General features: G+C 39.6%; 1 protein-coding gene across 1 annotated transcript; it reads left to right on the top strand.

Annotated features, from left to right (window-relative positions):
• The first annotated feature begins 10,515 nt into the window (after window positions 1-10,515).
• OR5AU1 (olfactory receptor family 5 subfamily AU member 1) lies at window positions 10,516-11,466 on the top strand. The gene has a single exon (XM_086322199.1). It carries the CDS (start codon window positions 10,531-10,533, stop codon window positions 11,464-11,466), a length of 936 nt encoding a protein of 311 aa, XP_086178325.1. The 5' UTR covers window positions 10,516-10,530.
• The last annotated feature ends 1,498 nt before the right edge of the window (window positions 11,467-12,964 follow it).

Raw genomic sequence — 12,964 nt, 5'->3', positions numbered from 1 at the left:
TTTGCTGAAATTTTCTGTTCTTTCACTTGTCTTAAGCTTATAATTCCTCATTGAAGCATTTGTATGATAGTTGCTTTAAAATCTTTTTCAGATAATTTCAACATCAATGTTATTTTGGTGTTCATCTGGTGTTATTTTGGTATTCATTTGGTTCTTGGTATGACAAGTAGTTTTTTTTTGTTGTTGTACTCTGGACTGACTGGGTATTATTTTATGATTTTTTAAATCTTATTTACATCTTGTATTTTAGCAGGCCTCCAATGACACCTTGCTGGTTTGGAGTAAGGAAGGACACCTCTTTTTTCCACTGGGTGTGAGTGAAAATTCATGCTCTCCACTCAGCCTCTGCTGACATGGGGAGAAATGCTTTGTTACTGCTGGATAAGGGTAGAAATTTAGGCTTTTGATTAAGCCTCTACTGACATCATGAGTCTTCAGAGGGGTGCTTTGTTACTGTCAGGCAGGAATGGAAGTCTAGACCCTCCACTCAGCTTCTCAGAGAGAATGGTGTCTCACTACTACTGAATGAGGTGGAACTCTACATTCCTTATTCAGGATTGCTGACTGCATTTTTTGCTTTGGTGATTGGAGTAGTGTGAATATTGCAAAAAGATTTTCTATTCTCCTAGGCCACCCCTTTACCAGTCCTTTGGCTAAAGACAGGATTTGAGGAAGGCCTTTTTAAAAACCTATAATAATTTTAAAATCAGCTTGCAATTTCTAAAGATTAACTGTTGGGATTTTGAATGGGGCTGAACGTAATCTATAGATCATATGGAATGAATTTTTATAATTTTGAGTCTTCTTTAGTTGTTTTAGTATTATTTAGTAGCTTTCATGCTCTTCATTATTTCAGTTCAATTCAGTCACTCAATCGTGTCCGACTCTTTGCGACCCCATGGACTGCAGCATGCTAGACGTCCCTGTCCATTACCAACTCCCGGAGTTTACCCAAACTCAAGTCCATTGAGTCGGTGATGCCATCCAACCATCTCATCCACTGTTGTCCCCATCCAACCATCTCATCCTCTGTCGTCACCTTCTCCTCCCCGCTTCAATCTTTCCCAGCTTCAGAGTCTTTTCAAATGAGTCAGTTCTTTGCATCAGGTGGCCAAAGTATTGGAGTTTCAGCTTCAGCATCAGTCCTTCCATGAATATTCAGGACTGATCTCCTTTAGGATGGACTGGTTGGATCTCCTTGCAGTCCTAGGGACTTTCAAGAGTCTTCTCCAACACCACAGTTCAAAAGCATCAATTCTTTGCCACTCAGTTTTCTTTATAGTCCAACTCTCACATCCATACATGACTACTGAAAAAACCATAGCTTTGACTAGATGGACCTTTGTTGGTAAAGTAATGTCTCTGCTTTTTAATAGGCTGTCTAGGTTGATTATAACTTTTCTTCCAAGGAGCAAGCGTCTTTTAATTTCATGGCTGCAGTCACCATCGGCAGTGATTTTGGAGCCCCCCAAAATAGTCTGTCACTGTTTCCCCATCTATTTGCACTTTCATTAGAATTTAATTAATTTTGGATACCAAGGTAAATGCTATCATTTAAGATGTTTTATTTTATAATAACTTTTTCCAATAATTTATTTTTATAACTTTGTATTCAGGTTTTTGCTAGATTAACTTTTAAATTCGTAGATTGATTTTGGACTTTCTATGTATTCAGTCATGCTGTCTGTGAATAATAAAAGTTTTGTTTCTTCTTTTCCAATACCTATTTCTTGCTCTTGCCTATTACACACTATTGATAGAAACTGTCCAGTTCATTGTTGAATCAAAATTGTGATAGAGGATAACCCTGTCTCTTTCCTGATCTCAGGGAGAAAGTTTTTACTATTTATTAGATTTTAATAAAACCAATAAACATGATGCTTGCTGTAAAGTTTTTGTATTTATGTTTTGTTAGATTAAGGATATTCTTTATCACTAGTTTGCAGAGATTTTTAAAAATCATGAGTGGGTATGAAGTTTTAGCAAATGTTTACTCTCCATTAATTGTGACAATTATGTATTTTAGTCTTTATTTTGAATGTTTTCTTAAAATTTTTATTGGAGTATAGTTGATTTACAATGTTGTATTAGTTTCAGGTGTATAGCAAAGTGAATCAGTTTTACATATACATATAGCTATTCTTTTTAAAGATTATTTTCCCATATAGGCCATCAGAGTGCTGAGTAGATTTCCCTGTGCAGCAAGTCCCTGTACAGGAGGTTCTTACTGTAGGTCTCAGTATCAGTTTTGTATATAGTAGTGTGTATATGTCAATACCAATCTCCCAATTTATCCCTTCCCCCTGTTACACTCTGATAACCATAAGTTTATTTTCTACATCTGTGACTCTACTTCTGTTTTGTAAATGAGTTCATTTGTACCCCTTGTTTAGATTCTATTTTGAATGTTAAATCAACTTTGCATTCCTAGGATAAAATCAATTTGATGTAATATGTACCCTTTTTATATATTACTATATTTGTTTTGCTAATATGTTATTTAGGGCTTCCCAGGTGGCACTAGTGGTAAAGAATCTGCTTGCTAATGCAGGAGACATAAGACATGCAGGTTTGATTTCTGGGTCAGGAAGATCCCCTGGAGGAGGAAATGGCAACCCACTCCAGATGTCTTGCCTGGAAAATTCCATGAACAAAGGAGCCTGGTGTGCTGCAGTCCATGGGGCCACAGACAGACATGACTGAGCACACACACACAAATATTTTAATTTAGGATTTTTATCTCTCTGTTCATGAGAGAAATTGACCTGGGGTTCCTTTCTTACAGTGTTGTTTCCAGGTGTTGGTTGTCAAGCTTATATGGGTCTCTTATAATAAATTAAATAGAATTTCCTCTTTTCCTACCCCCTGGAATTTTCTGTGTAATATAGATGTTATTTATTCTTTAAATATTTGAGAATTTTTACTGATAAAGCCATCTGGGCCTAGAGTTTTCTTTGTAGGGAATTTTTAATAATGGATTAAAATTTGTATTAGCTTTAGGACTATTCTGATTATTTCCTCTTTGTTTTGATAAGTTGTGCTCTTTAAGGATTTTTTCTATTTTATTTAAGTTCAAATTTATTGGGATGATTATTCATAATATTCTTGTATCTTTTAAATCTTTGTTGTATCTCATTAACATTGTGATTTCTCTTTTAACTCTGGTTATTTAGAAGTCTATTGCTTAATTTCTTAAGTCTATTCTTTAATTTCTAAGCAGGATTTTATAACTATCTTTTTTATTTATAGTTCAATTCCACTGCATTCAGAGAACATACTCTTTATAATTTCATTCCTTTGAAATGTGTTAAGAGTTACTGTTTGCCAGGTATATGTTCCATTTTGGTAAATATCCAAAGCATATATTGCTTTAGAAGAATGTGCATTCTATGATTTGTAGGTGCACTGTTTTATGTATATCAATTTAATTAGTTGTTTATTCACATCCTTTATATCCTTTGTGATTTTCTGTCAGCTTGTCCCATCATTTAGTGACAAGAGATGTGTTAAAATCGCCAACTATGATTGTAATTTAATCTGTTTCACCCTATGTTCTATCCCTTTGCTTTATATATATTTGAGGTTGTGTTATTAAATGCATATTAATTTTAGGATTATTACATCTTCCTGTTGGGTTGGCCCTTTTGTTATTATGAAATGCCCTTAGTCTCTCCTAAAGCTCTTTCCTTTAATGTCTACTTTAACTTATATTAGCATAGTTAAACTAGATTTCTTTTTGTTAAAATGTGCATGGTATATATATTTTTCAGTTTTTTTACTTTTGAGTTTTCTTTGTCTTTATATTTTAGATGCGGTAGCTCACATAGGAAATGCAGAATAAATGTTTGATTCTTTCCCTTTAAATCCTAGTTTTCAAGACACTGAATTAATTCCCTCTTAGCTTCCAAATATGATAGCCAGCCCTCTTGGCTGGCCCTTACCGGTCCTTAGTAGGGCTGACCTGAGTAACCATCAGAATACTGTGAAAGTAATAGTGTGTGCTTTCTGAGGCTTCCAAGGTCTTAAAACACATATGGCTTTCTCCTTGCACTCTCTTCGTTCACCTCCTCTGCAGGGAGGCAGTCATCATGTCAGGAGGACACTCAAACAGTCTTGTGGGGAGATTCATGTGTAGAAGAACTGAGGTCTCCTACTAACAGCATCAACACCAGTCAAGTGAGTGAATTATCTTGTAAGCAGATCCTCCAGTGATTCAACTGACAACAGCTCCAGTTGACATCTTAACTGCAACTCCATGAGAAAGCCAAGGTCTCTCCAATTTTTGACCCATAGAAATCATGTGAAATACTAAGTGTTTATTGTTTTTTTTAAGATGCTAAATTTTAGGACAGTTTATTACAAAGCAATAGATAATAAAACAGACTTTGGTAAGTGGAAATGAGATGTGGATTTAACAAAACCCTAAAAAATTATAAGCATCTTTGACAGTACAATGGGAGGAAGCTGAAAGAACTTTGAGGAGAGGATTAGTGAAAGTCTAAAATGCCTTGAAGAGACTGTTAGCAAAATTCTGATAGTCTTTGAGAAGGCTGCCAATAACGATAAACATGGGACTTAGATAACCATGAGGAAAATGTTATTGGAAACTGAGAGGGAAAAAAATCTCTGTTATTCAGTTTCAGAGAGTTTAGTAACACTGGTGCCTTCAGTAATGTAGATGGTAGAAAATATCAATTGCCTAATGAAATTGGCAATCTGGGAATTCCCTGGCTGTCCAGTGGTTAGGACTGCATGTTCTCACTGCTGAGGGCCCAGGTTCAATCTCTGGTCAGGAAACTAAGATCCTTCAAGTGGCTCATGGCCAAATAAATAACAAAGATGAAACTGAGGGTCAGTAAAATCTTTTGTTAAGACTTTAGAAAGATCTAAGGTAGTGTCTCAGAGAATGGTTCAGTTAAATGATAGGACTTCCAAAAAGTTTCAGGGCACAAGCCCTCAACAGTCTCAGCAGAGGTTCAAGACAGAGGGCTGTGTCAAGAGAGATTTGTTAATAAGAGTCACAGAAGACCCCCAAGTTTTAAGAAAGTCACGATGACAGAAACACCACCAGACTGAACTGTAAGAAAAAAAATGAAGAGAAGCCTTTCAATTCCCAAACTCCTTCAGTCAGGAAGCAAGCTAAGAAAACTACTCAGCTTACAAACACAGGCTAGCTTTCATATAAAGTGAAGGATAATTTAGTGAGGACAACTATAATCTCCGAGTGGAGCCAAGAGCCACAGAGAATTATTCTTAGGATTTGAGTCCTAATCAAGGACTTGCCAACAAGTATCTTACTGGATTTTAGAATTTTTGAGACTCACTGACTCTTGTGTGCCCACCTTTCCCCACCCCCCATTTTTTCCTACAGAGGTTATCCCGTACCTGTCCTGCCAGTGTATGTTTTGTGTGTATAGAAGCCAGATGGAACTTCTGTGTTTAGCTCACCAATCTTAAGACTGAGAGGAACTGTAGTCAAGATACTCTTACAGAGGGACCATACTTCAGTTATACCTGATTTAGATGATGTGACTGTGGACTTTGAGCTGATACTGTAATGATTTTGGGGAGGTGTGAGTATATTTTGAGTATATATTCATGTATAAGTTGGACAAGAATCAGTGAGGGTCAGAGGGAGGACTATGACAGCCAGCCTTCAAGATGGCCCCATGATTCTCAGCTCCTGGCCATTTTATAATGTATGTGGGAAAATTTATCAAGAGAACATAATAATCTTAAATATTTATATATGTCATAACAAAACTTTAAAATACATGAAAGCAAAACTGAAAAACTGCAAGAAAAAAAATCACAATTATAGTTAGATTTCAACGTACTTCCCTTTCAATTCTTGATAGAAAAAGTAGGCAGAAAATTAGAAAGGCTATAGTAGACTTGAACAACACTATTAAGCAACATGAGGTAATTGAAAGTGATAGACCACTTGACCTAACGACAGCAGAATATAATTCTTCTCAAGTGGTCATGGAACATTCATCAAAATACACCATATTCTGGGCCATAAACAAGTCTCAATAAATCCAAAAGTATTCAAGTCATACAAAGCATGTTCTCTGATGACATGCTATTAAATTAGAAATTGATAACAGAACTATCCCTAGAAAACCCCAAGTATGTGTTAAGCAAATCACATACCTCTAATTTTATTATGATCTTGATGGACAGAGAGGTTGTCCTCCACTGTAGCCTAGGTCACTGTGTACATTGGGAAACTGGAATAAAGGAAAGAAAAACTATAAAAACTTGTTTCTCCAGCACAGAAGAAATACAGATAATAAGTACATAAGAGTTCATTTCCGGGTTGAGATAGGGAGGTCCTTTGAGGCTACTGATCAGTGTATTGGCAGGGATCTGGTATGGATCTGTTCCCTTTATTCCCAGTGTCCCAGTCACCAGATTTCTCAAGGGTAAGAAACTCAGTAACTTTGCAAACGCACATTAATGGATCTATATGGGGCCAATTATTCTTACTTCTTCACCTGCCTGCTAAGCCCTCATTAATGAAGGCAACATCCTCCCCAGCTGTGACCTCATGGGCCACCCATGGGAAAAGATGGCTCTGGGGTGTCTCTTCCCAGTATAGGACCAGCTGTGAGTGCCTCTCAGGGTAGGGGCTGCCTCCCTCCCCTCACCACGTGAGAGGTTAAAGTCAATAGCAGGCTCTGATCCCCAGACTCAGTCTATGGACCCAATGAGTCTGGCTTTGTCATCACTGTTTTTCTAATGAAAGATTGTGTTCTGACCTCCAGAGCAACAGCTCTGCCACCAAGTCACCTGCTCTGTTGGAATTATATGGTTTTCTTATGAACATGGAAAGCAAACTTGAAGGACGAAATTCGTTGGTGCTTGACTATCACCAAGTAATACTCAGATTTCTGGGAATTGTTAACTACTGATATGTCTTCTGGAAGGAAGGGAATGTCCAGGACAACCACCTTATCCTACAGGCTGATCTGATTTTCCAGGACATGGAGAATTCTAGCAACTCAGAAAAGGATATTTATATGTGGCTCAAGGGAAGATACTCCATGGTTTAGTGTTTCTCAAAGTGTGGCCAGTGACCACCTGTTTCAGATTCACCAGATTTGGGGGCCTGGCTTTAGATGCACTAGATCACATTTTCTGAAGTTGGTACCTAGAATCTGCACATGCAGCAAGCTTCTCCAGGGAACCTTGGGCAGAGCACCTTAACGTTTCAGAACCACTGTTTGAGGTCATTGTTGCTCACTGTTTGGGGTCATTGCTGCTCCCTCTGGCTGCCTGCTCTCCGTTGTACTCCCACCCTGTTATCCCAAGGAGGAAGGCAAAGAAACAGGTATAATAAAACCCTTGCTTATTCCTCCCTCATCTACAGGCCCCTGGCACCTGCTCTCATTCCTAAACACTCCACTCCAGCATGACTAGACTAGACGACTCAAGTTTTCTTCCTAGTTTCCATTCACAGGTATAAACTACAGCCAACAGAAATAGTGCTGGAGTAACCACTATTTCTCCAGCATCCTTTTTCCCCTCCAAGATGAACTACTTCCACTTATTTATTATTATTTTAGCCATGTTGCCTAACATGTGGGATCCTAGTTCCCCGACCAGGGATCATACCTGTGCCCCCTGAATTAGAAGCAAGGAGTCCTAACCACTGGACTGTCACGGAGACCCCACTCCAGCGTCCTTTGAAAGACTGTCAGAGATGTCAGTTTGTCCACAATCCCTTGCTTGACTAACTCTCTATACTCTGAATAGTTTTGAATTTAGTGCAGACTGGAGAAGAGGGGTGGCAGAGGAAAGGGGAGAAGAAGAGAAAGCGAGTAGACATAAAGCGAGTAATAAATCAGAGGCTCTGATCAGCTACCCATTGCATTACCCACTACCCTACCCTTTTCCATCCCACCTCCCAGCCTGCGTGTTGACTCTTTTAATCAGAGAAGTACTTGCAGACCTGTTACCCACATTGAAACCACCTATTGAAGAAGGTGTGAACTCGGGTCTTAAGTTCTTCTTCACTCATAATAACCATTTCTCAATTTCTTGAAGTCCCTGTAAGTTATTCATCCTGAGATTTTTACAGTTAATTCTTTAAAGTCCTTGTAATTTGCCTTGAAGCTGGGTTGGCTTTTGACACCAATAGGGCCAATGACGTTTGCAACCCAAATCTGGGGCTGTCTGCAATCCTACAATAATAGGGTTTATTATAAACTAGCAACTGTTGGGTTCAGAATGGCTGAAATTTTACATATCAGTGACACCAAATAAGTCAGTTATGCTCCGTGTGCTCTAAAAGATGTTACTAGTACCCTGTGTTCAAATTTGCCCTCTTGGGTTTTGTATTGCAACTTTATTAGGAGATGTTATCTCTTTGGGCATTACAATGATTTCTTCCAGTCACCACTCACAGTGTTCCATCAATAGCCATAGTGTCTTCAGTATCTACTTGATAGCTAAAATTTTTTTTAATTTTTATTTATTGATTTGGCTGTGCCAAGTCTTAGTTGTGGCATGTAGGATCTTTAGTTCAGCTTGTGAGCTATTAGTTACAGTATGTGGGATCCAGTTCCTTGCCTAGAGATCAAACCCAGGTCCCCTGCATTGGGAGCACAGAGTCTTAACCACAAGATGTTAACCACTGGACTACCAGGGAAGTCCCTCAACAAATTTATGGATAAATTTAGTTATCCATATTCCAGAGTCTTCCCCTGTTCTGGCAGTTTGGTGATTCTGGAAAGTTCGCCAATGGGACAAACTAGAATCTTTCGCCTGTTCATGGCAGCTTTCCTCTCTGGAATCTTCCCAACATCTTTCACAGCTCCATTATTCATTTACTCCTCAGGGCAGGAGGAGGGGGCTCAATTTTTTCCCTTTCTAGCCTCCTCTATCACATCTGCTGGTTTCAACGTCTTCACAACTGAGGATCCTCACCAAAGAGCACAGGATACTTAGCTGACTCCTGAGCCCAAGGTAATTCAGGAACAGGCAGCCAGTGGAGCAGGAGAGTGTGGTGCTCAGGTGGTACAGTTCAGTTCAGTTCAGTTGCCCAGTTGTGTCCGACTCTTTGTGACCCTATGGACTGCAGCACGCCAGGCCTCCATGTCCATCTTCAACTCCCATAGTTTACTCAAACTTATGTCCATTGAGTCGGTGATGCCATCCAACCATCTTATCTTCTGTTGTCCCATTCTCCTCCTGCTTTCAATCTTTCCCAGCATCAAGGTCTTTTCATATGAATCAGTTCTTCGCAGCAAGTGGCCAAAGTATTGGAGTTTCAGCTTCAGCATCAGTCCTTCCAATGAATATTCAGGAATGATTTCCTTTAGGATGGACGGGTTGGATCTCCTTGCAGTCCCAGGAACTCTCAAGAGTATATCATGACTTTATTCATCATGACTTTATTCATTCTCTGCATGTAAAAGGCATTTTTACAAAGCCCTAGTCCTGGGGAGGGGCTATTCCTTCCCTGCTGGCCCCAACATCCCTTGAGAACAAGGTGATTATATTCACTGGAAATGATGGTGCCTTCATGAAGGATGGGTGACGTTTTACCCTTGGCTGATGCTCTGGAGTGCCAGGTCTCAGTGTACACTCTGCAGCCTTATACCACACCTATTTCTCCACATCCCAACCCCCATCACCTTTAGAGTCCACAATAGCGCTTGACTTGTGCCAAGTTCTGAGAAGCAATTTTATAGCTGAGCCAACGAACCACCTTCCACTCCTCTAGAATTCTCCAGATCCTCTGAAGGCTTGTTTAGTCACTCTCACTTAGTACACGTTTCCCTTCTATTTTGTTTGGTGGTAGGTTGTTTGCTAAATCTCATCGCTGTTTCATGTATTTATTTTTATTGTTGTTTAGTTTTGTGTTAGATCTCTCTCTCCAACAAGAATAATCAAAGCTAACATTCTTTCTCAAAGTGCCGGGCTTTGTTCAAGTGCTTTACATGAATTAACTCATTGAATTTTTACAATAAACTTTTGAGATTAGTGTTTTTATCCCTATTTTACAGAAAACTGAAAATCAGAAGGAAGGTTAAGTAACATTCCCAAGGTTACATAGCTGGCTAATGGTGAGGTCTCAGTCTGGAACCTTGCCAGTCTGATGCCACAGCTTGTGTGCTTAAACACAGTATATATAGTCTCGAATATAGGCTTCTTGAAGTCAGACATACTTGAATTCCTGACAGGAAGAACATAGAGCTAAGTTTATAGAAGATGGTCAATAAATTTTTGGTAAGTAATTGTTTCATTATTTAGAATTTTTTAAGATCCCTAAAAGACCAAATTGCATATATTTCTTTTCTATTTTCCATTGCTGTTCAAGTAATACTTCCTAAGTGACTAATCAGCCAAGTTGAGGAGAACTTCTCTATGACAGAACTCCACTGACAAAGCCAGACTTCCTCAGTGAGAGCAATCTTCAGAAGGCTGTCCTTAGGGCAGAATTAAGCCAGCGAGAGCCCCTGGGGGTTTCACTTCTTTCTGGTGGTCCTCTCTTTCCACGTCACAGAGCATTGAAGAAATATGGAAGGGGCCAACCTGAGTCAAGGGACTGAGTTTGAGCTTTTGGGGCTCACCAGTGACCCCTGGCTCCAGAAGCTGCTCTTCGTGGTGTTCCTGGGCATGTACACTATCACACTGCTGGGGAATCTAATCATGTTTCTTCTGATCCATGTAAGTAGCATGCTGCACACACCCATGTACTCCCTCCTGAAGAGCCTCTCCTTCTTGGATTTCTGCTACTCCTCCACGGTTGTCCCCCAGACTCTGGTGAACTTCTTGGCCAAGAGGAAGGTGATCACCTATCTTGGCTGTGTGGTTCAGATGTTTTTCTATGCGGGTTTTGCCACCAGTGAATGCTATCTCATTGCTGCCATGGCCTATGACCGCTATGCGGCTGTTTGTAACCCCCTGCTCTACCCAATTGCCATGTCTCCTACGGTCTGTGCCTCTCTGATTGTGGGATCCTATGGTGCAGGATTTCTTAATTCTCTGATCCACACAAGCTGTATTTTTAGTCTGAAATTCTGTGGTACTCACGTGGTCACTCACTTCTTCTGTGATGGACCACCCATCCTGTCTCTGTCTTGTGTGGACACCTCACTGTGTGAAATCTTGCTCTTCATTTTTGCTGGTTTCAACCTTTTGAGCTGTACCCTCACCATCTTGGTCTCCTACCTCTTAATTCTCATCACCATCCTGAGAATGAACTCAGCCCAGGGCAGATTCAAGGCCTTTTCCACCTGTGCTTCCCACTTCACTGCTGTGTGCCTCTTCTATGGCACAACACTTTTCATGTACCTGCGCCCCAGGTCCAGCTACTCCCTGACCCAAGACCGCACAGTGGCTGTGATCTACACAGTGGTGATCCCACTGCTCAACCCCCTTATCTACTCTTTGAGAAACAAGGATGTGAAAGAAGCTTTAAGAAAGGTTTGGGAAAGAAAAATAATGGAATGATCTTCTTAATTCATCACCACATATCTTTAGAAAGCTGAGGGAACTTTATCCCATGCTCAGCTCTATTCATAGGAGGCACTCTCTGGTCTGCAGGGGCCTCTGCATCTACTGCCACAGAAAGAACAGATCGTGTCATAGAGACTAAAAAGAAGTAAGGAATGTCTGCTAGTTGCATAATTGGACCCACTGGAAATATTTAGGCATGCCTTTATTCAGATGTTTCTTTCATGTTTCCACGTGTGTGAATATTTTTTATTACAAACTGACATTTATATTCTTCACAATGAAGTTCTCCCCTTAAATAACTTGAAGACCTTCACTGCTTGGGGGAAATCCTTCCTTATTTACAATCACCTCTTTGTAAAAACTGACTCCTTGACTTTAACATTTTTTAATTGTCTAATTATTTGAATAATACTGTAACAATTTCAGAAGCTCAGATTATATTCTATTATCTTTATTGACTTTTTTCCTGGACAAGTAACTACTTAGTTGCTTCCAAACTGAATGAACTTAGGCAAGTTACTTAGTTTTTCTGAGTCACAGATATCTCATCTTTTAACTGGTGTGAGTTTTAAGTGTTCAGTTAGATATTACAGGTAAATCATTCAGTACATGGTAGACATTCCTGGACTTCCCTGGTGGCCCAGTGGTTAAGTCTCCATGCTTCCACTGCAGGGTGCACAAGTTTGATCCCTGGTCGAGAAACTAAGACCCTGCGTGTCTCATGCCCCACCTTTTCCTTTCTATCGGCCCCTGTGCATGCTCAGTTGCTTCAGCTGTATCTGATTCCTTGCGATTCCATGGACTGTAGCCTGCTAGACTCCTCTGCCCATGGGATTTTCCCAGCAGGAATGCCGGAGTGGATTACCATGTCCTCCTCTAGGGGGTCTTCCCCACCCAAGGATGGAACCTACAGGTCCTGAATTGGCAGGTGAATTCTTTACCACTGAGTCAGCAGGGAAGCCCCTTTTTTCCCCAGTGGTGTGGAATAATTTAAATAAGATAGGAATATTTGTTCTTTAAAAATGATACATGCTGTGCTGTAAAACCACCTGAGACTGGTGTGTCTTTAAAAGGTAGACCTTTAATTATACTTCCAATTTCTTATACAGTTATTAATTTCATTTTAGGTTTTTCTCTGCTTATTAAGTCAATTTCATCATTTATATTTTGCTCAAAAATTATTTCCTTCTTCCAAATTTTCAAATTTATTGCCATGAGTTGTACATAATATTTTCTTATAAATTTTGTATTTGTTCTTTAGGTCAACAGCATCTCCACTTACTCTTCTAAATCTCTCCAAAGAGTTTGTGCCATTTTTTAGGACAATCCAAAAAAAGATCCTCTACCATAAAATAAGAAAAGGATTAAGTGGTCTGTAAGGATCTTCCGGACAACAACCCTCCATGAGATAAACATTTGAAGAAAGGCAATGTTGAGGAAGGATTAAAGACATATACTGCCTAATTCTAATCTAGCTCTGTCACTTACTAGC

This window comes from Bos grunniens, chromosome 10 (assembly GCF_055505025.1).
Source record: "Bos grunniens cultivar Pamir isolate PY7600 chromosome 10, Bosgru_T2T1.0, whole genome shotgun sequence".
Taxonomy (NCBI): domain Eukaryota; kingdom Metazoa; phylum Chordata; class Mammalia; order Artiodactyla; family Bovidae; genus Bos; species Bos grunniens.
This window is presented reverse-complemented; position numbering and strand designations above follow the sequence as displayed.

What these genes read in the sequence shown, in the direction of transcription:
- OR5AU1 (XM_086322199.1), top strand. Translation starts at nt 10,531, where the DNA reads ATGGAAGGGGCCAACCTGAGTCAAGGGACTGAGTTTGAGCTTTTGGGG.